This window comes from Etheostoma cragini, chromosome 2 (genome assembly GCF_013103735.1).
Source record: "Etheostoma cragini isolate CJK2018 chromosome 2, CSU_Ecrag_1.0, whole genome shotgun sequence".
Classification (NCBI taxonomy): domain Eukaryota; kingdom Metazoa; phylum Chordata; class Actinopteri; order Perciformes; family Percidae; genus Etheostoma; species Etheostoma cragini.
The window spans coordinates 5,749,615-5,773,530 of record NC_048408.1 but is presented as its reverse complement, the minus strand read 5'-3'; the positions used below and the strand labels follow the sequence as shown (position 1 = coordinate 5,773,530).

General features: G+C 41.3%; 2 protein-coding genes across 2 annotated transcripts in view; both read left to right on the top strand.

Moving 5' to 3' along the window:
* The window catches only part of timm10 (translocase of inner mitochondrial membrane 10 homolog (yeast)), a 15,067-nt gene extending 12,176 nt beyond the window's left edge, over positions 1 to 2,891 (top strand). Inside the window, exon 8 of the mRNA XM_034888045.1 lies at positions 1,322 to 2,891. Coding sequence (XP_034743936.1) covers positions 1,322 to 1,517 — 196 coding nt within the window. The 3' untranslated portion in view covers positions 1,518 to 2,891. The remainder of the gene's footprint in view (positions 1 to 1,321) is intronic.
* Positions 2,892 to 3,014: 123 nt separating this feature from the next.
* On the top strand, positions 3,015 to 15,458 carry unc93b1 (unc-93 homolog B1, TLR signaling regulator). The gene is made up of 13 exons (XM_034899556.1): positions 3,015 to 3,209; positions 4,339 to 4,452; positions 4,637 to 4,778; positions 7,445 to 7,598; positions 7,703 to 7,864; positions 8,717 to 8,846; positions 8,987 to 9,080; positions 9,929 to 10,053; positions 10,659 to 10,841; positions 11,054 to 11,339; positions 11,632 to 11,753; positions 11,956 to 12,078; positions 14,815 to 15,458. Exons 1-13 carry the CDS (start codon positions 3,207 to 3,209, stop codon positions 15,049 to 15,051), a joined length of 1,875 nt encoding a protein of 624 aa, XP_034755447.1. The 5' UTR covers positions 3,015 to 3,206; the 3' UTR covers positions 15,052 to 15,458.
* The last annotated feature ends 8,458 nt before the right edge of the window (positions 15,459 to 23,916 follow it).

The following is a 23,916-nucleotide window of genomic DNA, read 5'->3' as shown; positions in this document are numbered from 1 at the left end:
CAAATGCAGCACTGAGATCAAGTAATACTAAGATTGAAATTTTGCCATTATCTGTGTTAAGGTGGATGTCATTAAAGAGCTAAAACAGCAGGAGCCGGGACAAGTTTTAGAGAGCCTTTGTGGCCCTTAACAGACATAAAATGCTATTAAAATGTTTGTGCAACGTGAACAGGGCCCTTACGTGACAACAGCTGGTGTGTTCAGCCAGGCTTCTGTGGTAATCCTCCCATAAAACAATCCACGTAGCGGCGGTGGTCTGGCTATGTCCTCCAGAGGACAGGTCATGGCTTTGCGATGAAAACTTGACTTTATTCCCCTCAAAATTAGGTAATTGAGCACTGTAGTGGTTATGACCATATCGGTGACTGTGTACCTACATGGAAACGGGGGAGAGGATGTATGTGGCTTGCACAGTGATAGCGTTAGAGAAGGTAGCTGTAGTCTGGCGCTGAAGTCCCGCTGTGGCAGGAAAAGGGGAAACCGTGTGCAGATCACTCTGCGCTACCGTTTTTATTTGTGTTATTAAACTTCAAGATGTGGCATGACCTGTCCTCTGGAGGACACAGCCACAACATCTCGCTCTGTGGGCTGCTATGAGCTAGCAGCTATCAGTCACATTGTCAAATAAAACACGTGGTGTAGTATTGACACTGATCCCATTACACTTTTTAAACAATCATTCCCTAACAAGAAGCAGACAAGCATGACATTAAAAAGGCTTCGGGACTTTTGGGTCAAGCCCTCCTGTTCATCACAACCTTCAGATGAAAAGACATCAAGCATTTCTAATGGGGGGGCAATTAAAACCACCGAACGACAGCCTCTCTCATTTGGCTTTTTAAAAAGGGAATGTTTGCTCTAAGACTGACGTTTGATGCAACTCTTCTCTCTCTCTCTCTCTCTCTCTCTCTCTCTCTCTCTCTCTCTCTCTCTCTCTCTCTCTCTCTCTCTCTCCTCCCTTCCTTGCATCTTGATAACCACGCTGGTTCAATCACAGGAAAGGAGAGCAAGACTGGTTTTTGTGCCAGAGATGACTTCTCTGTTTTTTTGGCTTTGAGAGAGTAGCTCATGTTCACAATTCTGAGCCATGGAAACCACATATTGGACTTCTTATTTAGGCGGTTCCCCCTTTTAACAGACAAGATGGAGCTGTACTGTTTGTTGGTTAGTTAGTGGCATTGAGTTTTGGTGGAACATGATATTCATTTGCTCAGGCATCACAAAATAGCCTGGTCAATATTCAGATCTTTACACATATTGTTTTATTTGTATATATATAATATAAAAAAGATTCAGCCTTTAAAACCCTTTCCTTTCTCAGAATGACCAACGCCTGCCACAGGAAGTGCGTACCGCCACATTACAAGGAGGCTGAGCTGACAAAGGGCGAGTCGGTGTGCCTGGACCGCTGCGTGGCCAAATACCTAGACCTTCACGAGAGGCTGGGCCGCAAGTTGACAGAGCTGTCCGTCCAGGACGAGGAGATGATGAGGAAGGCAGCCGTGGGGAGCGGATAGAGACGCTGGCCAAAGGATCCAAGTAGAGCATTGCAGGGGACTCAAAAGCTAATGGGGAGGGGTTGTTGTATCAGGTTCCTCAAAGATAAGGAAATGAGGGGGGTGGGGGGGGAGGGGGGAGTGTTTAAAAAAACAACAACAACAACAACAATACTGCTGTTGAGGGTCCACTGAGAGAGACTGCCTCCTCTACTTCAGTAAAGGATGAGACGTTGGATGGGAATGGAGGAACCAGCGGAGAACCTGCTGGGGCGACGACATGAGGACTTCCTGAAACCGCTCACTGCTCCACCAGCCTCTCTGGATGGGTCCGAGTAGTTTCACATTCAGCTTGGCCTGGTCCTCAAGAAACCCCCGGAAAATTGACTGAAAAGGAGAAAGGACATTTATTGTAGTATTATTTCTACGTCATGCTTTGTGGTTGTTTTTGGCTGCTTGGAGGGCCTACAGGTGCTGCTTCTACTGCAGAAACTCCAACACTTTATTGTAGTACTGTCTGTCTGGTACTTGTGGCAGGTTAAAACAAACACTAACACTGATTAACATTTGGTCTTAGTTCCCAAATCGCCATTTCAACCCAGGTGATTTGGTTGTTTTATTTTGAAAGGGGGTGAAAGGAGGAACAGGCTCTCTTCACACAGTGGCAACACATGTTATTTAGCTAGCTACATTACAATTACAAGTAGTCTGTTATGCAGATGGTGTAGTGTCGGTTCTGTACAAAACATTGAAATATAATAAGTCACATACATAGATCAGGGCATGCCCTGGATGAATTATGTATGGCAGTATGGTTTGTCTTTTTATACAAGACACTATTCACTGTTTCCTCTTATCAGGCCTGGATGGTGCAGTGTTTGCTCTGCACGTAACAAGTCTGATATTGACTGTCAGCCAGGTCATGGAGCTCTTTCACAGCAGACATTTTGAAGGGTCATAGTAGGAACAGCACAGCTAAAAATGATAACCTTAACAATGGCTCAATTCCATCAAGTGTCCCAGTAAGCTAGTTCAGTGAGTCAGCATGCACAAGACCACTGTCTCACCTAAGTGGAATGCAGCCATTATTAATGGGTTTGAATACACCTGTGCTTTTCCTGCTATAACATGGCAACATGTCCGCCGTGAATAGGTATATTCTGGCTATGTGGAGGTGTGCTGAAGATGAAGTGGAGTCATTTGTCATGCTTGTGTACCCTGTGTTGTGTTGTACTTCAGTGGACCATGTTTTTGACTGTGATGAGTTTTTTTTAAGTTTTTTTTTTCTTCCATGTGCTAAACCACTGTCAGTGACTCAGCTTTTTATCTACATATTGGAGAAGCTGCAAAGTGTTTTGCTGTTACTTTAATAAAGCAATGTCATCCTTTTCACTTAACATCTTGCGTGTTATACAATAATTTATAACTTTCTCTGTCCCACACTTTTTCGCACTACTCTTTATCTCGCAGCACTAGCACAGAGGAGGCAGAGTCCTAAATATGTGTCTGTACCTTTAAGACATTCAGCGGGCAGCAGATTGGGTTAGGGAAGTGAAGACTGACTTTCGTTTCCCTCGCGGAACTTATTAATACCTGCGCCTTGTACAGCGGAAAGAGGAACCAACAGCTGCTGAAACCAACAGTGACAGAGAGACAGGGGGACAGGGGGACAGAGGTTGTGTTTGTGTCACTCGGGTGGACGCGAGGAACATGGTAAGTGCTTTTCAAGGTTTTAGTAAATGGCAAAGAGAAGAAGGGCATGTTGTTAAGTAGAGGTGTTGCCTTATACTTTTCCAAAATGGTTAATCAACCTAACACATACGGCTGATATTGGTGTAACCAGAACCCTTCGAAATCCAACTTAACATGAATATTACAGCAGGAGTCTCCAAAGATATGTCAAACAATGTAGCAAAGCATAGAGTGATATCAAAAATGAGATTTCAGCAGCTCGGAGGCCTTTTTATTCCGTGGATACTACGTTTAGGAATCTTAAAGGGAGATGGACTGGGGAAAGGAGCACACAACGTGGTACACAAGCTGTAGTCAATTTACTATAAAATGAGAAAAACGTGAACTCAAGCTTGAATAACTACCAAATTTATGGTATCACCTAAGTTATCCTACATGTGAATAGGCCTACGATAATGGAACCATGTTGAGCTATGTCTCGTGAACATTTTACTGAACAAGATGTGGGTCATTTCCTCTTTTATACAAAAATAAAAATTGAAGTTAAAATGACGAACATTCCAGAAGATAAATATTCATTGTGAATCACTAGATAGATATACAACTCTATATAAATACTGTATATAGCAATAAATAAATGAATCTATTTTTGCACCTTATCAAAGTGATTAGGGGAGGAGGGCGCATCAGAAAAGAGAAAGGGTGTTCTCACTCTTTCTGGGGAGCAGTGATGTTTTCTGCTTCCAACTCCATATTTCTAGTTGACTTCTGTATTATATTAAAAAAGATCAAAAAGTTCCTTCAGAAAGAAGATCGTGTGCCATGAATGCGTATATGTTTAGTCTTAATGTACATGTATTTTGCTCCATCTCATACAAATGTAAAGTTCTAAACTTCAAAAAGTAAATATAGGCCTACTGATAATTCATATTTCCCAGACTTAGATTTCATCTAGAAGTTGTGATTTTTTGTTTTTTGTTTTTGTTGCCTGTGAAAACTTGGAAAACAAACATCTAAATGTAGTTTATTATTATTATATTATTGTTACTATTATTATAATATATTTATTAGTACAGTAAAAGTTTTGACAACCCCAGTCCTTACAGGTACCTGCCTAATAAACTAGTGTACTGCTCCTTTTGGTCACTAGATGGAGGCCTCTGATGAAGAGTTGGTCGGGGGTGCTGATGAGCTTGCAGCACCTCCCAATGGTGTCATAAACGAACTGCTGAATGTGGGGCAGCAAGACAACATGCAGGGCGAGGTGAGCTCCCTGCTGTCCTGTACATAGACAATAACATAGAAAAACATAAACATAGAGACGTCCGGTTTCTGTGATTCTCAGGTTTCCAGTGAAAGATACACTCTTTTCATGAGTGTGATCCCATTCCACTGCCAGTGGTCTTTTCAAACAGTTGCAGAATGTTTTGTTGACCTTCTTTCCTCAGGTGGAGGAGTTTCTGGGCCCGCAAGCGGAGTACAACGAGGAGGAGGAAGAGAGGAAATACTACAGAAGGAAGAGGCTGGGAGTCATCAAGAATGTTCTTGCAGCCAGTGTGGGAGCCATGATTGTGTATAGTGTGTACATGGGTGAGTTTGATTGGAGGAAAGACATAGAAATGGACAAAGAAACGCACGGGCAGAGTTTAGTTCATAATAAGGATCACCATTAGCTGACTCCTAGACGACCAGCTAGTCTACCTGGTCAAAGTTCTTTAAGTCAGTCAGCCTGGTCCGTCAGAGGGTCAAGACAGTGGAATTCGATCCCATACCACATCACACAAGTAAAACACATATTAGTCTGGCTAGTCCACACAGCATTCCGGGATTGGAGAAAGACATGCTCTGGTATATTGGCAGTGGACTTGGGCAGTGTTAAACGCCGGACTGCCATGACAGCCATGGTGTCTCTGCCAAATAGCCCTGGGAAGGAACTTGTTTTGGTGAAACGTGTACGTTCAATAGTAGTAGTAGTCATGCAACAGAAAACTCAGCTAGAAAATCTGTCCGATCTAGCTGTCTAGATTTACCCTGAGAGATCAGAGGAGCAGTCAACTATAGTCCTCGGAAATCCACCGGAGGTTAGAACCACAGCGCAAAGGGACAGGACAGCTGGTCAAAATGAGGGACATCCGTTGGAATTTCTGTTAGCACCTGGACTATCCCGGAAATGACACATCATTGATAAAGACTAAACACATTTAAGTCTGTTACTAAGCAGCTAAAACAATGGATGGTCAATGCATTTACAAATCAGCACTAAAATGATGTAATATATACAGTGGTGTGAAAAAGTGTTTGCCCCCTTCCTCATTTCCTGTTCCTTTGCATGTTTGTCACTCTTAAGTGTTTCGGAACATCCAACCAATTTAAACAATAGTCAAGGACAACACAAGTAAACACAAAATGCAATTTGTAAATGAAGGTGTTTATTATTAAAGGTGAAAAAAAAATCCAAACCATCATGGCCCTGTGTGAAAAAGTGATTGCCCCCCTTGTTAAAACATACTATAACTGTGGTTGTCCACACCTGAGTTCAATTTCTCTAGCCACACCCAGGCCTGATTATTTCCACACCTGTTCACAATCAAGGCATCACTTAAATAGGAGCTGCTTGACACAGTAAGGTCCACCAGAAGATCCTTAAAAGCTACACATCATGCCGAGACCCAAAGAAATTCAGGAACAATTGAGAAAAAAAGTAATTGAGATCTATCAGTCTGGAAAGGGTTATAAAGCCATTTCCAAAGCTTTGGGAATCCAGCAACCACAGTGAGAGCCATTATCCACAAATGGTGAAGACATGGAACGGTGGTGAACCTTCCCAGGAGTGGCTGGCCGCCCAAAATTACCCCAAGAGCGCAGCGACGACTCATCCAAGAGGTCACAAAAGACCCCACAACAACGTCCAAAGAACCGCAGGCCTCACTTGCCTCAGTTAAGGTCAGCGTTCATGCCTCCACCATCAGGAAAAGACTGGGCAAAAATGGCCTGCATGGCAGAGTTCCAAGGAGAAAACCACTGCTGAGCAAAAAGAACATCAAAGCTCGTCTCAATTTCTCCACAACACATCTTGATGATCCCCAAGACTTTTGGGACAACATTCTGTGGAGCGATGAGACAAAAGTGGAACTCTTTGGAAGGTGTGTGTCCAAGTATATCTGGCGTAGAAGGAACACTGCATTTCATAAAAAGAACATTATACCAACAGTAAAATATGGTGGTGGTAGTGTGATGGTCTGGGGCTGTTTTGCTGCTTCAGGACCTGGAAGACTTGCTCTGATAAAAGGAACTATGAATTCTGCTGTCTACCAAGAGATCCTGAAGGAGAATGTCCGACCATCTGTTCATGCACTCAAGCTGAAACTAACTTGGGTTCTGCAGCAGGACAATGATCCTAAACACACCAGCAAGTCCACCACCGAATGGCTTAAGAAAAACAAAATGAAGACTTTGGAGTGGCCTAGCTAAAGTCCTGACCTGAATCCTATTGAGATGTTGTGGTATGACCTTAAAAAGGCTCGAAAACCCTCTAATGTAACTGAATTAGGACAATTCTGCAAAGATGAGTGGGCCAAAATTCCTCCAGGACGCTGTAAAAGTCTTATTGCAGTCTCAGTTGTTGCTGCTAAGGGTGGCCCAACCGGTTATTAGGTTTAGGGGGCAATCACTTTTTCACACAGGGCCATGATGGTTTGGATTTTTTTCACCTTTAATAATAAACACCTTCATTTACAAATTGCATTTTGTTTACTTGTGTTGTCCTTGACTATTGTTTAAATTGGTTTGATGTTCCGAGACACTTAAGTATGACAAACATGCAAAGGAACAGGAAATGAGGAAGGGGGCAAACACTCTTTCACACCACTGTATGTGTGTTCTGTTAGTTTGCAAGGTTGACATAAACAAATTTTACTTCTTATTTCCTCTTAATTCACTATTGCTCTTGTGGCTCCTAACAGTTGTGTCTTGTCTAATCTTTGTACTCTATGCTCTGTTGTTTTGCTTTGTGCTATGTTTTGTTCTGCTTAGCTTCTGTTGTCTTTCTTGTAGTTTTTTCTGTATTTTTTTAACACCAAGGCCAGGGGACTACAGATGAAAAATCACCTTTTGGATAAATCGGGCATTTTTAACCCATGTAACATGAGTTTTAATGATGAAGTCTTTTCTTTTGATAAAATGTGATACTTGGGACATTATTCCATAAAAAAGAGCTTTTGATATGTTCATTCTTAATCTATTTTTGCATGGTATAGGCCTACTGCAGATGCAGCTGATCCTCCATTATGATATGACCTACCGCGAGGTGAAGTACAGCAACCTCGGCCTGGAAGACATCGATCGCAAGATGCTGATGGGCATTAACGTCACGCCCATTATTGGCTTGCTGTACACCCCCGTTCTTATCAGGTAGACACACACACACACACACACACACCCAAAAGATAAAATCTTTCTTTCTTATAATCCTTGCTCTGCCAATGTAACATATAAGGTATGTATTTCTCTGGCAGGTTTTTAGGTACTAAGTGGATGATGTTCCTGGCTTCGGGAATCTATGCACTCTTTGTCTCAACCAATTACTGGGAGCGGTACTACACCTTGGTTCCATCAGCCGTAGCTATTGGCGTGGCCATTGTGCCTTTCTGGGCCTCCTTGGGAAATTACATCACAAGGTGAGTAGTCTATCTTGATGACGTCTCATTTCTAGGATTGTTCATGTTGTGGGAAATTCCGCTGAATCCCTCACTTTTCAGCCGGATGTCCCTCACCTTCTGCTGTCTTTGTATCAAATCAGAGTTTTTTCTGTTGCAAGACTAAAACAAGTTTGGAACATACACTTTCCACCAAAAGAGGTTCCTTCACGAGGCTATTTGGCAGAGATTGATCTGGATCAATACACTGATTAAATGATCCACAAACAATATCAATGCAAAGTGAAAATATTGACACATCTTCTGTAAGATGCCCTTCTATTTTTAGAATCCCACTTTGTTCTGCTTATTAAACAGACTACTACTAGTCTAACTAGTTTGGTTTTTTTATGTCCGGAGGAGCTCAGTATTAAATTTTCACATCATATACATTTTATTTTAAATTTTTTTAGATCATTTTGTGGGACTTTTCCCTTTTATTAGATAGTGACAGTGAGAGAGAGAGAGGGCATGACACACAGCAAAGGGCCACAGGTCCGATTCAGACCTGGGCCGCAGCAAAGGACTTAGCCTATGTGGGGCGCACTCTCTACTGGGGGAGCTAGAGGCCGCCCCTTAGTTGTTTTTTTGAGTTGCTATAATTATAATGGTTTTGAAAGGTCTCATGGATTCCCTCATATCGGTTGCATGCCCTTGAGTTGAAATCGTATCGTGACAGACTTTAAGATATCAGCAAATATTGTATTGTTGTCCAAAGAATCTATATAATATTTTATTGTGCTAATACATGTGACTTATGCCCCTATTGTCCTCTCTCTCTCACACACACACACACACACACAAACACACATGTTCCCACACAAATCCATGCAGGATGGCGCAGCAGTATTATGAGTACGTTAACTACAAGGCAGAGCATGTGCAGGAGCAGAAGAAGCTCCCTAAGGGAGCGTGCTACAGATACATAATCATCTTCCAGTCAGTCTTCAACATCATCTTCCATGTGAGCCTTCAGCCATTTCTCTTTCACTAATGCTTCAATGTTGGTCATGTTGTGTGCGGTGTTTAACGTCGGAAAAGACGTTTGCACAGTGGCAAACACTCCTGAGCATGATCCCCGTCTGCTCCCTCTTCCTCTTTCAGCTGAGTTTTGTCTTCGCGCAGTTCCCCATGCGCTTCGTCCTCAACGGCCACCTGAATGACAACCAACACATTCTCTTCAACGTCAAAAGCTGCGGTAAAGACACATTACATGATTTTTAGCTGACACTTTTATCCAAATCTAATTCCAATAAGTGCCTTAAACCATTAAGATACAAATTCCAAACAATAGGAAAGTAAGTACATGTGCTTCAAATAAGCCAAACTACAAAGAGCCACAAGTATGTTTTTTTTTTGTGTGTGCATCATCTACTTAGTAGGTAAGATGTCATGTCACTTCACCTTTACTAATGAATGAGCACAGACAAATAAGCGCAGGACAACAGTGTCTTAGGATTCAGTCAATTTTGTCTGAGGTGATATATAAAGTGGCCTTTCTGTGGTGATGTGAACTTCTCTACAAAATACAAAACCATGATCTCAGTTATTCATTATATTAAAGGTGCTGTAGGTAGGATTGCAAAGATCCAGCACTTAAATGTTTTTCTTAGCCCCTCCCCCCACAAAGACAATAAATGCATGCGCATGAGCAGTGATTGACAAGCAATTAGACCCCCCCCCCCCCCCCCCCCCCCCCCCTTTGCCTGATCCTGATTAGTGCATCTGAACAATAAGCAGTGGATTTTTGCAAATTGCACTAAAGGCTGTAGGTGGGGCCAGTGGAGCCAGATTTTCTTCTTTTAAATGACCGGATTCATGTAGTTCTACTCAAACATAGGGTCAGTTTCAGCAAATATGACAGTTCTTTACCTACTGCACCTTTAATATTTAAGCTGCTTGTAATGATTAGTGGCAAATGTAAATGCAGAGATGATATTTCATGTGTCACAGGCAGACGCTTCTGGTAATCAAGGTGGCGTCAGGGTGTTGGTTGTTTCCCATCGCCTTTTGTTTAATGGCTGAGCTGTCCTCTTCCTCTGACAGGAGCAAATATCAGTGGAGTGATCCCCGGCTTCAACACCACCGTGCTTACCAACCTGCCGCGCTCCATGCTGCTCATCCAGGTGGAGAGTGTCCTGATGGGCTTCGCCTTCCTCGCCATGATCATCGTAAGATCCAAACTCCCCAACAAACACACACACACACACCTCTGACTCCCTATAATTCAGTTTGTTTAGGTGGTTTACATATACTTTGTATTAATCTGCTTGTCTTGTGTCTGTCCTACATTTCTGTACTCGTGGAAAGCAACAGGAAACAAAAGCTCAGGAGCAATGCTTATTTACTACGTACTAGAATTTCATACCAAACTAAATTTTTTGCTTAAACAGGGCTTTCAGCGTGCCACTGAAAAAAAATTTAAAATCCTGGCGCGCCAGCGAGATCCACTTAATTTTGACGCCACATTGGCGCGCGCGGACTGGAATGCGTTAACTGTAAAACAGCTCTTATTCAGTTAGGCATTACAGTTACGGACACATGGGGGGAGGGGCGAGCTTGCTCCCTTTTGTGTGGTGTTAACTTGGAACGTCAACAGAAGTGACGTCATGCAGGAACTCTTAGTGCACCTTTAAGAGGAATACAAAGGCTTTTTTAGTATGTGTTGGTATTTTGTCCAACAATAGGCTGGGTAGAGCTGCCTTATTTTTCAAGGCAAAGCCCACACAATACCATAGTAATCATTCCAAATAAATAGATTGCTTTGAACCCGCAGTTCCTTGTGCTGTGTGGTGCTGCCTACCGGCCGACAGAAGAGATCGACCTCCGCAGTATTGGCTGGGGAAACATCTTCCAGCTGCCCTTCAAACACCTGAGAGACTACCGGCTGCGACTGCTCTGCCCCTTCTTCATCTACAGCGGATTTGAAGTGCTGTTTGCCGTCAGCGGATTCTCCCTGGTACTGGGCTGTCAATGGAGTTTGTGTTTTAGTTTTTTTAGTGTTTTTGGGTAGTTTGAAAAGCAAAATAATCAATCCCATGATGTCAGATTATAGTAATAAGTAGGATTCGGGATCGGAATCAGAATTGTTCAAATCAAAACGATGCCCAACCCTAGTAATAAGGAATAATAAGAAAATACTTTTCAACTTTTCATTCTTTCCCTCCACAGTCCTATGGCGTCTGCATTTTGGGCCTGCAAAAACTGTGGCTCCTTATACTGGTCTACGGCCTCTCCTGCTCCATCTTTTCGTCCCTCTGCCTTGGCCTCCTGCGCCTTCCACGCTGGGTGTGTCTGATGGGGGGCGCTGCTGTGCATGTCGTGCTGCTGGTGGTTCTCCTTTGCTTTTCACTGTGTCCACATCCAGATGAGAGAAGTACACAGTATCTGGGCCCTCTGCTTGTGATTATAGCGCTGTGGGGACTCGGAACCGCCCTGAACAAGACGGGCGTTAGCAGTGAGTAACGGCTGTCATCGAGGTCTTTGTACGTACTTTACACCGGGGGGGACTAAGTTCACAGTCCAAGGTGTTTTCACTGTTGATTTAACTGTTTTACTGTGTATTAAGTTCCATAATTGCAACATTTTCCGAAGTCAATGAGCAACCTTGTTAAATGATTGCAATTTTAATATTGGCCAATATAATCGTCACTATGACTTTTTTCCTTAATTAAGCAGCCATACTCTACTTTAACTTTGTCAACACATGACATGTCAGCATGAACACTCTGTCTCTCTGTGTGTGATAGTTCTGCTCGGTATGCTGTACGCTGAGGAAAAAGAACGCCTTGACTTTGTCTATACCATCTATCACTGGTGGCAGGCCATCGCCATCTTCATAGTCTACCTATGGTCCAACCTGCCTATGAGGGTATTGTGTGTGTGTGTGTGTCTGTGTGTGTGTCTGTCTGTCTGTCCGTCCTTGTGGGATTTTGTTTTTGTGATTCTGTGTGTTTGCGTTTGTGTTTCTGTGCATGTGTATCTGTGTGTTTAGAGAATGTTTAATGTGTCTCAAGTATACCATTATTTACTTACTTATTCCTTTTTTCAACCGTTTGTATCTCCTTCCTCAGGCCAAACTCTCCATCCTGTTGGCCACTTTATTGCTGGCCTGCTACTGTTACTGGGTGATGGAGCGTCGGCTGGCCAGTAAAGTGCCTTTCAGACTGCCTCGCATCCCTCGGCCACGACACAAGGTAACCAATCACAGTCACAACAAATAATCTCGCATTGCAAGACCTATCTCCACAGCACAGTGCTGGAGATTGGTCTGAATGCACTTATTACCATTCACAGGTATAGGGGGGGAAACGCTCTGGCATGCTTGTATTTCTTTAAACCAATCAGCGGATCCAGCAACCGTGCCCTTGCAAAAAAGATAGCAGAGAAAGGGGAATAGGGGGAGAAATTCAATCTGAAATAGGTGGCCAATGACAGGCTTATACCAACCGTCTACATCCAGTGAGTAGGACTAGTCACTAATGACAGCCTGATCAACCTTAGCGGATTCATTCTGCCAGCCAAAGATTAAAGCGCACCATTCACAGTCTAAGACGAATGCATTCTAGTGTAGTTTACCGAACAAGTTGCATATAGGAATTCAGTTTCCATTGATCCAACTATGGTAAAACAAATATTGCTGTCTGTGTGACGTGAAGAAGAATCAAGAAACAGAATCAGTTTGGACATGTGCTGCATTGATGTAGCTACTTTCAGAAAATAAGCATTTTTTGCACCTTCATTTCAATGTTTCACAATCATCTGCTGAATTGATAAGCTTTCTGTGTGCCTAATCTCAATTTAAGACATGTACAGTTGTGTTCAAAATAATAGCAGTCCAACATCACTAACCTCATAAATCATAGTTTCTGGTAGAAGTGATATTTCTACATGGCAAATAATTTACTAGTAAGTGTTCACCCAACATGACAAACCCAACAGTCATGACATGCATGCTGCTCATTCTGTATAATTGAATCTGTAATTGAAAGGGGCATGTTTAAAATAATAGTGTTGTGTTTAGTTAGTGAGGTGACTGATTCTGAGAAGAAACATCTGTTACTTATGGCCCATATTTAAGGAAGGAAGCAAATGGTGTGCATGCTGGTTATAGTGCATTTCACACTGAAATACTCAGCAAAATGGGTTGTTCCCGACATTGCTCTGAGGAACAGCGGACTTAGATTAAAAAGTTGATTGGAGAGAGGAAAACATATAAAGAAGTGCAGAAAATGATTGGCTGCTGAGCCAAAAGGATTTCAAATGCCTTGAAATGGCATCGACAGCCTGAACGATGTGGGGAAAAATGGGAAATGTTGGGGATGTTTCTCATACCGCGGTGTTGGGCCTATTTATCACATACCAGCAATCATGGACCAGTTTCAATACATCACAATACTTGAAGAGGTTATGTTGCCTTATGCTGAAGAAAAAAATGCCTTTGAAATGGGTCTTTCAACAAGACAATGGCCCAAAACACACCAGTAAGGTGGTGACATCGAAATGCTTTTTCTGAGCCAGAACCCAGTAATGCGAGGAAGGTACAGTAGTTCGTCCTCGGCTAGAATTCCTGTTCACAGGTACCAGAAGTTGGTCGACTCCATGCTACGCAGGTATAACACAAACTTGATCAATTTTGATCATGTTTGGATTTGGAATTGAATATGCAATATGAATTCCAAATGCATTGATATTGTGGAATTAAAGGCTATGCTAAGGATTTTGAGCATTATTTACTTTTTTAAACACACTGTTATTCACTATATTATTCTGAACACAACTGTACGTACAAACATGATTGTGTGACATTAAAACTACTTTGGATTCAATCAAATATCAAATATGCAACTGACACAACTGTGATGTTGAAATTTAAAAAACCTCCAATGTACGTGTGACATCTTTTTATAAAATATATTTGCATAAATTCATTGATTCTGGTCTATTCAGTGAAGGAAAAAGTTCAGATGTCATTTTAAGAGTGTTTTGATTTTGGAAAACACAAATTATTACATGAAGAATTCTGTGACTTTGTATGCCCTCAAAAGGTGTAGTATCACCCTTGTATAATTTTCATTTGAATAGGCAAAAAAGAAGCTGTATTTAAAAATTTTTTTTAAATGTAGTTATTTTAGCTCATTTTGAACTAATGGTTTATTCTGGTAATAAAGCACAAAGTTGAAGTGCTGTTGCTGTGGTTACCTTCCTTGTGTATTTACAAAGTTGTATTAGCTGACATCTTCACTACTGCTGTGAAGTTGTTTCATTGTTCTTATTCATATAGAACCAAAACCAGGGCCCCATCCTGGAGCCGCATGGGTTAGGGTTGTACTAAGGCGGACCAAAACAAAACAAAAAAAGCTCATCAGGAAAAAAGCCACGTCACGGGGCGGGGGCCAATCATGTAACTGGCCATCAGACTTGTCGGTGTGTTATGAGCTGTGGTTAGAGGCGGAGTGTAACAGCTGAATGTTTCCTGCAACAACAAAGCACTCGCTATGTCTTGCTCCTCTCTTTTCTTTCTCTCTCTCACTCCCGTGAAATAAAGCTGCCTTCAAGTGTGGTTGGAAACGTCAATCTATAAACCATTCAAAGGAAAATAATAATTGTGAAATATATAGTGAGAACATCACGCGACTAGGCCGTTTCATTGACCCTCCCCCCGCCGCACCACCCTGCGGCATATGGCCAGATCACTTTTTTTGGTGTGAATGCCCCATAGCAGAGATCTGGTGTGTAGTGAGATTTGAACTCCTGTAAACAGTGATACATCCTGCACTCCTGCATACCAGCCATCTGGGGAACAAATCCTTAAAGTCTTCTTATAGTCAGAGCTTGATTATAAAACATTCTACTGGTGACTAAAAGGTTTTCACTTAAGAGCAACTTCTCTCCTCTGTCATTTTCATAATATATAATTTGTGTTCCTGCAGGTCAAAGGCTACCGTTACCTGGAAGAGGACAACTCAGATGAGTCAGACTCTGAGAAGAGTGAGGAGGATGACGAAGAGGACGGAGAGCATGTGGTGGAGGAGATGGGAGCCGAGGGCGGGGAGGAGGAGGGAGGCCATGACGCAGAGGTCCAGGGAGCTGACTCACCCACAGCCAGGAGGAGAGGGACTGAGGGTCAGCGCCGCAGACAGGACCACGCTCACGGGATGGAGGGATGAGGGAAGAGCATGAAAAGGAAGGAAAAAGGAGGGATGAGTGAAGAGCGTGAGGTAGCGTGAGAGATGAGGAAAAAGATGGAGGGAAGATTCTGGACAGAGGGAAGAGAAACAGAGATGTGCTAGATGCATTTGTGCCCATGAAGTTTTTCATTCTGTTTTTTTCAGTTCAATTAATTCCCAAAAGAAAAAGAAAGGAAAAACCTAACTACCCTAACTCTGCCTAAGTAGTCCCAAGATATTTGTTCCTTCTGTCTAAGCATTGGCGAGTGAAATAGATAAGATGCAATAATCATAAACCTATAATAAGTATTAATAACAGAAATAAAATGAAAGGGGCGCCCGGGTAGCAGTTGGTAGAGCGTTCCCGTATAAAGAGGTTTACTACTTGACGCAGCGGCCGGGGATTTGACTCCGACCTGCGTATGGCCCTTTGCGCATGTCATCTCCCCCCCCCCCCCCCCCCCCCCCAATGTCTTCAGCTGTCCTGTCAAAAAACAGGCCTAAAATGCCCCAAAAATAATCTTCCAACCAAAAAAATAAAAGGATTTTATAGTCAGTAGTTTAGAAGTACCTAGGGTTGGGTACCAACAGCGGTGCCAAGAAAGCAGCGCTGCACGGGACGCTACGTTACTGTTAGTAGCTGGATTAAACACAATGGTTAAAATGCAGACGGCTTACATTAAGCGGTGTGAAGTGCGGCTGTGTTTCACCGTAGAAGACTCCAACACCGGGACGTAACAGTCTGCAGCTGCCGTCAGAAAAACGACACACTTGAAACTCGACAGTCATGTGGTGCATTTTAACTTATTGTAAAATACCCTTTTCCCATCTGGTGCTTTGTCGTTTACCAGCAATTTACTGGTGAAATACCTATTTTTATAAGGTAATATTATTACATTATTAATCAATCATTTAATTTTGACAATATGGCCTTAGCAATAAACAAGCCGTTCTTTAATGTCGCCAACTGTCGTTTTGTGCTTCTTTTTTATATTTTAAATTATAGACATCATAAATATATTATATATATTTATGTTTAGGCACGGAAGTAGGCAAAAACCCAAACGATACCCAACCCTACTAAGACAACAGTTACAACAGTTATTCATACTTTCTTACATACTACACTAAACAAAAGCATTTTTTTCTGGCTTAAGCTTTAGTTAAAAATATCAAATGACCTGCTCAACTATATTCATTTTCAACAGTGATCCAGGGAAAGGGCACAGGTACTGTAAATACTACGTGGCTATTTAACAATAGGTATGGCAATCTTAAAAGGTAGCACACACTGGATACAGCGTGAGTGGCTGACAGGATACAACAAGAAAAATGTAGTTGCTTTTTGCTGGAGCTTCTGGCTCATATTTAACTATGTGCCAAAAATTAAAGAGGGCATAGCGGCTGCTTTTGTGCTTCATAAAGTCCAAAACATAATTTGTAAGAGTTTCATTTTAAGACGAGAACTTATCTGAAAAGAATGAACCGAAAGTGACAGAAAAGGGAATGAGGAATTGATTTTCTGAGTTTATTCTCAGGGTGAAGTGTGTGTGTGGATGGAGTCATTTTTAGAGAGCCTGGTCCTGCTGGATGCAAACAGCAGCAGCAGCAGCTATATTTGTCCTTCCGTCTTTGTTTTCTTCAACCCTTTAATTCATGCTCATTTGTAAGAGAAAACATCCAAACTCAAGCTACTATCAGAAGCTCAGAGGGATGTCTGTTGCCTGAAGTACTTTAAGGAAGAAATTAAGTATACTTTTTGCAGAAGTCAAAGAATAATGTATGTTTATGTTTTGGTACGGGGGCGGTCAGTCATGAATGGCCAATGCCAGTAAGATATGCGTCTTTGTTAGACACTGGCCTTGGAGCTATTATAGTTACTATAATATGGATATTTAACATTAAATCTTTGTAATAAAAATGACTTCTGACTTTTCAATGAACTGATGCCAAAGCTGCTTGATGTTGCTGTGAAGTTTTACATCCTGTCATACTACTGACTTAAACAGTGTTTAAGTTCTATCTATCTGTTGCTCACAGACTACATTTTATACTTCTCTCTTAATCCCACCTGTACCTTTTAACAAAAAATTGTGTTAAAGGCAACTGCTGTTGTTGGACTGGTGGGAGGTGCAAAATTAAAGACTTTAAGATAGGCAACCACCCACTGCCATGAAAACATTAAAGGACAACCAATGCAAAGATACCAAGACTAAATGTCATTGCAGTTATGGTGACAGTACATTCACATACACTCACATTCACTACTACACAATTGCTGATGCATTTTACTTATTTGAGTAGAAATACTATAATAAACTAGAAAAAGCACATACAAATTCTGTTTCATGAAAAACATATACCTAAGCATAACAAATACAACCTACACAAGCACCAGTTTCTAGTATATAACTACTGATATATAACTAAATATATTACAAATACTAAGTCAGAGATCTTTAACAAGGGGTTCTCTAAATTACTGCAAGGAGAGGCACCAAATTATAATTATCTTTTATAAAACTAAAATGTCTTAACATGAAAATATTATTGCCAAATATAAGTCAGCCTATTTGTGAAAAAGTAAAATAAAAATTGGGTAGCCATCAACAGATACAGGTAATCCTAAGGATCCACTGTTCCACTTGGATGTTTAACATTAAAACACAATTTATAAAATCATGCCAACTAATTGGTTATTTTAATAGCTTAGCATTCTATGCACTAACAAGGTATACTTGAGGCTGCCCTGCTTGTTAGTGTAGGCCCAGTTTAATACGCAACTTAACTTTTTACAATACACAGTATGTCAACACGCATTCACTCCCAAGTAGTAACATGTGGACGCTTGGTCAAGACCCCTTGGCGTAACTTTTCAACGTGTTTGGCACCTCTCGGAGTACTATTCTAACGTGCAGGGAAGTCCCGTAGACTTTAATGGAGCCCCGCCCTAGTAAAATATAGACCATGACGATTCATATGGCACGCACTTTTAACATTTAAAAGCTAAGTTTGACTATCCAGAATGAACATTGTAGATATCAACAACGTCTTTCTGACTAGTCGTAATTACATTTTGGATAGTTGGAATTGTCATTCAAGATATCTGTAACGTAATTGTGACTAGTGTTGAGTTATAAAAGTTAAAAACAGTGTCTTGAAAACAATGTATTTCTGTTTATGTATGATGCAGTCAGGTTAGGATATTATGCATTTTGGCTCTGTGAAGAACAGATCAAGACGGCCCTACTGTCTCTCACCGTCCCCCTCTCTTCCTCTGTCTGTAAAGAATTGATCAGATCCAGTCTGGCATTTAACATGTAGAAAGAAGCCTTTTACCTCACACCAGGGAGTAACCTTCTGTCTCCTACCCCCTGGTGTCTTTGACAAGGCTAAGACAATACAATGTTCATTAACTGTATTTTTGTTAGAATTTCTCATTTACATGATAGAACTTTTTGATCTGTGACCGAAAACTACCCCAAAGGGGCAGAGTTTAGAGCCATGCCCTTCCTCATTGGACAGCGAAGATGCTCTCAACATGTTACCGCGCCAACCATGGACCAATCAGAATGGATTTGAATACACCAGGTGAAAAGGAACCGCCCCTAGGTGCAGGGATACGTGTGTATGATTTAGGAATATTCAGGACTGGTTTCATGTGACTCCATCAGGGAGAAGTATGGATCCAGTCAGCTGACAGCTGCAGTGTTATCATGTGACTTGGCAAAACTGAATTACAGATATCCATAATGACTTCATTAAAAAACAAAATTCAACTCGTCACACATCTTAAATGACAATTGCAGATATCTGTAGTTCAGTTTTGATTAGGCAAAATGAAAGTTAAAGATGTCTCAAACATCATTATGACTAGTGCAAATTACTCTGCAGACGTTGCTCTATTTGAGCCATAAATACGTAATTTCCCCTCCCCGCCATAATCAAAGAAGTGGGTTCATTTTCTTATTTCTGAGAATGGAAGAAGAAAGAAACAGTTGGCTGTAATCAAAAAAACAAACACCAGAAAATGGCATGCAATTGAACAAGCCCTCACAGAGGGGATTTGTTTAGAGATAGAAAGTTGTTGTATTGAAAACTGTGAAATAAATCTCCGAAGAATTGAACAGTTGCTTTCACCAGACACAAACTCAAAAGGAGAAAGAAAGTCAGTTGACTTTTTTGTAGGGAGAAGAGGCCGACCAGTCATTGTTGTTACCAGAGAACACATTTGATTTCTGCTAAAGCAAGGCCGTACAATTGCAAAACTGCTGAAATACTGGGTTGCTCTTTATTATTTCTAAATGTTGTAGACTGTCCTACCAGAAACAACAGGACAATTGATCTCCTGTATGCTAATGTAGGGGGATGCATACAGAGCGACTCCCCTCCCCCCACTGGGGAAGTCTGATCACAACCTGGTTCACCTACAGCCACTGTACAAACCCCCTGGTCCAGAAACAGCCGACGGTGACAACTCGCACCAGCAGGAGGGGGTCCCCTGAGATGGAAAGTGCCCTGAGAGACTGCTACAACACCACAGTCTGGGATGTGCTGATCGACCCGCATGGCGAGGACATAGAGGGGATGACACACTGTCTCACGGACTACCTGAACTTCTGTGCAGACGTGGTCTCCCCCATCAAGAATGTCCGCTGTTACCCTAATAACAAGCCATGGGTAACACGGGAGGTCAGGGCTGTCTTCAACAAGAAGAAGACTGCCTTCAGGAGCAGGGACAGGGAGGCCATGAAGGCAGCGCAACGGGAGGCGAAACACTGTGTGAGGGAAGCTACAGACAGCTGCAGGAGAAAGGTGGAGCAGAAGCTGAGGGAGAACAACATGAGGGAGGTCTGGGAAGGTTTCAGGACCATCACAAGTCACAGAACAAAAACCAGAACTACAGGGGGGGGAAATGGAGAGGGCCAAGGAGCTAAATTACTTTTTCAACAGGTTTAACCAGCCCTTGCCCTTGTCCCCCCCCACCCTCACCCTCACCGCAGCAATGTCTCCTTCTTACCTCCTCACACCTCCCCCTGACACCACTACAACTACAAGAAATCTTGACTCTTCATGATGAACCATCACTTCCTCCTTCATCTGCCCAGGAATCAATCATTATTCTCGATGAACAAGATGAGACACCATTACAAAATCCGTCTCCTGTATCATCACATCACCTCAGAAGACCTGTGGATGAGGATGTTTCTCCTCATTAATTTGACTTCACATCTTTGTGTATTTATAGATTTAAAAAAAATAGATATCCTGTTATATTTAACCAGGTGTTAAACTTATAAAATATGGTCCATATTTGGCATATTAATAAAATGCATGAACTTATTTGGTTGCGGGATTGATCTACAGACCATATTGGAAAAAATGGTCAGCAAAGAAAGCTTCTGTCCAACAAGCAACCGAATAAATGTGTGCAGGGGTAATGTTTTCCTCTGTGGCCTGCGGGCGTTCAAGCGTAGGTCCTTCAACACTGAAGCAAAATTGAACGTTGTGTTTGTGGATGAAGATGACAATGGTGAAGGGGCAGTTGACAAAGGTGGCCCAACAGGAGTACCTAAGGCTGTTGATGAGGGCCGTCCACCAGTCATATATCTTTGAGGGACATGAGAAAGACCAGCAGTCTCTTGATACTCAAGGTAGAGAAGCCCAAATTCTTAAGACAGTTCTTATTCAACTGGCAGAATTCTGGAAATTTATTTGCAAAAACTCATTTAGAAATGATTTGTCCTGTATGATTTATTTTGTTCTGTTTGTGTTGGGCAGATTTCATCCTGTATTGTCTGTATCTTTTTATTTTCTTGATTAGGCTTTTTTCATGATTCCGAAAGGTGCAATAGTTATTTCTAGTAGCACTATTATTAATCATAGCACGTTAAGGTATTACATTTTCAGGACGCATTACAGCAGAGCAGTTTTTTAGTTATGTCTTTAATTTTAGCTTTGCAGACTAAACGTTACATGTGGTTGGCAAAAATGATTGCTGTATGTGATTTCCATGGAGGAGTCAGTCCACACTTCTTTTCCGAAAGGGTTTTCCATCAAATCTGTGGGAAGCCAACACCCCCGGCCACGGTGGATGAAGTTGTTGATCATACATTCAGGGAACAGTTCATAAAAGTAAGCAGGAGAAAGGTGTTACACATTGAATGTACAGTATTGTGACACAGCCCTATTTTCTATAACGTTCTAATATTTGTAAATCTCTTCAAATGTGTTCAGATGCAAGTGGAACTGCTGTATAAAAGCAATATAGTGCTCGTGTTCATGAGGATTTTCGTGGATATCATCAACGCTATGGTTCAACCGCAGATAACCAGTGTTGTGAGGATTGTTTATAAACTGACAGTTTGTTCATTATATCACATAAGTCATGCTGACTTTTGTCTCTCCAGCGTCTGTTAGAGTCCTCCAGTCAACCTCAACCTCATTCCATAGTAAGCTGTCCGCATCGTGAATCAGTCGCTGTTCTAATTAGTAGATTGATGTTAAACAGTTAAACCTCTCTCTTCAATCCCGCTCAGAATAATTAAACCCTTCTACACTTTTCCAAGTATTAATATTGAATTTCTTTTTTTAATGCATTTTCAAATCTTGTCTGATTTGTATTCCATTTTCACATTTTTCATGCATTAAGTTTTATTCAACGTTTAAGTGTATGCATAGTAATTAGATGCTTTTCCACGTTTTCTACAAATCATAATACAATGGGTCAGCTAATAATACAAAAAATAAGACAACACAACACCAACAGTGCTGTTAGCTACTACCAATGTCTGGACTGGCACCCACAGTTGTAGCACACCTGGCAACGCCGTCAGCTGCAGTCCATTGCCTTATTTTAACAGAAAATATTAGTTGTAGCTGTTACAAGATGCTGGTAAGCTGTCTAAGAATGTATTTCTGTCCTTAATAATATATGTAGCCAACAAACTTGTCTCTGAGTTTGCAAAATACTGAAAATTGCAGTACAGCAAGTCTGATATTTTAATTTGAGATCAGATATGTGTTGGATTGCGTTGTGTACGGATGTTTGTTGTTGCTGAGTGAGGAGGAGTTGAGGTGGCTCTACATTAACAGCTGGGAACTCTTCATGAAGAGTAGGCGGGGTTTCAATTCCTTAATGCGCAAGGATGGCATCAATGTTTTGGTTGCTATAGGGATTTTCCCAGTTGAACAGTTTTCAATACAACAACGTTCTCTCTCTCCACAAATCCCCTCTGTGAGGGCTCGTTCAATTGCATGCCATTTTCTGGTGTTTTTTTACAAGCCAACGCCATGACTCTTTCTTCTTCCATTCTCAGAAAGGAAATTAACTTCTACTAACTTCTTCTACGAAATCTACCACTTCTTTGATTATGGCGGTGAGGGGAAATTACTTATTTATGGATATCATGCACAGTAATTTGCACTAGTCATAATTACGTTTGACATATCTTTAACTTTCATTTTGCCTAGTCGAAACTGAATAACAGATATCTGCAATTGTCATTTAAGATGTGTAACGTGTTGAATGATGTTTTTCAATGATGTATTGTAGATATATGTAAATATATTTGATTTATATGTAAATATAGGTGGGTTATATGGGCTGTATGATATGCCTACAAAATGTTTATTAATTTACCTAATATAGTGTTAGTTATTGCATTTCATTTTCACTGGAATGCTTTTTGATGATTTTTGTACTAGATGATTTCTGTACTAGGATTGGGCGGTAATACTATATAGTACACCGCGGGGTCTTAAAAATAGCGACTGTATCAGGCACAAGGGGACGCACAAAGGAGCCTGGGGAGGGGCGCACGAGGGAGCCCACAGAGGGGCGTACGAGGGGGGGCACGATGGGGGGCACGAGAGAACGACTGAGAGTTAGAATAAGAGGGAGGACTGGGAACAGAGGGCCCGTGGGGCATGACCGACTTAACTTTAACAAAAAATTGCAGCCTGAAAAAATGTCAATATAGCTTTACTTTTAAGCCCTTGATTTCAAAATCCTCCATCAGAATGCTCCAATATTACCCGAGAGTCACACTGAATATGTGATGTCTCCCCCAGACTTGGAATGAATCTGGCTTAACAGGAGTATTCTTTTTTTTAGACTTGCCTGAAAAAGAATAAAATGTGGCTTTAAGAACCTGAAAAATATCTCAAATATAGCATAACTTGGACATTTAAGCCTTAATTTTTAAATCCTGCATCAGAATCGTCCGATATTATCTGAGTGAAACACTGGATAGATAGGGTCTAACCCAGAGTTGGAATGCACCTGGCTTACCAATAGGATTCATTTTTAGAGTAGCATTAAAAAGGGTAAAATATGCCTCTAACAGCCTGAAAAATATTTAAAATAGAGCATTAATTAGACATTTAAGCCCTTAATTTTAAAATCTTCCGTCAGAATGCTCCACCATTACCTGAGAGACACACTGCATATGTGATGTCTCCCCCAGACTTGGAATTAAGCTGGCTTAACAGTAGGACTCTGTTTTACAGTAGCCTGAAATAAGACTATAATATAGCTTTAACAGCCTGAAAAAATGTCAATTTGGCTTTACTTTTAAGCCCCATCAGAATGCTCTAATATTATCTGAGAGACACACTGGATATGTGATGTCTCCCCCAGACTTGGAATGAACCTGGTTTATCAGGAGGATTCCTTTTTAGAGTAGCCTGAAAAAGAGTAAAATATGCCTTAATTAGCCTTAAATAAATGTCAATATTGCTTTACTTTTAAGCCCTTAATTTCAAAATCCTACATCAGAATGCTCCAATATTACAGTTTTTCTCCATTGGTTTGGCTCATTTCTTGAAACAGAAATTACATTCTCAAAACAACATGGACAAACC

What these genes read in the sequence shown, in the direction of transcription:
- unc93b1 (XM_034899556.1), top strand. An exon ending in CTTCAACGTCAAAAGCTGCG is followed by an intron (nt 9,081 to 9,928) that starts GTAAAGACACAT and finishes TTCCTCTGACAG; the next exon opens with GAGCAAATATCAGTGGAGTG. An exon ending in CCGTCAGCGGATTCTCCCTG is followed by an intron (nt 10,842 to 11,053) that starts GTACTGGGCTGT and finishes TTCCCTCCACAG; the next exon opens with TCCTATGGCGTCTGCATTTT.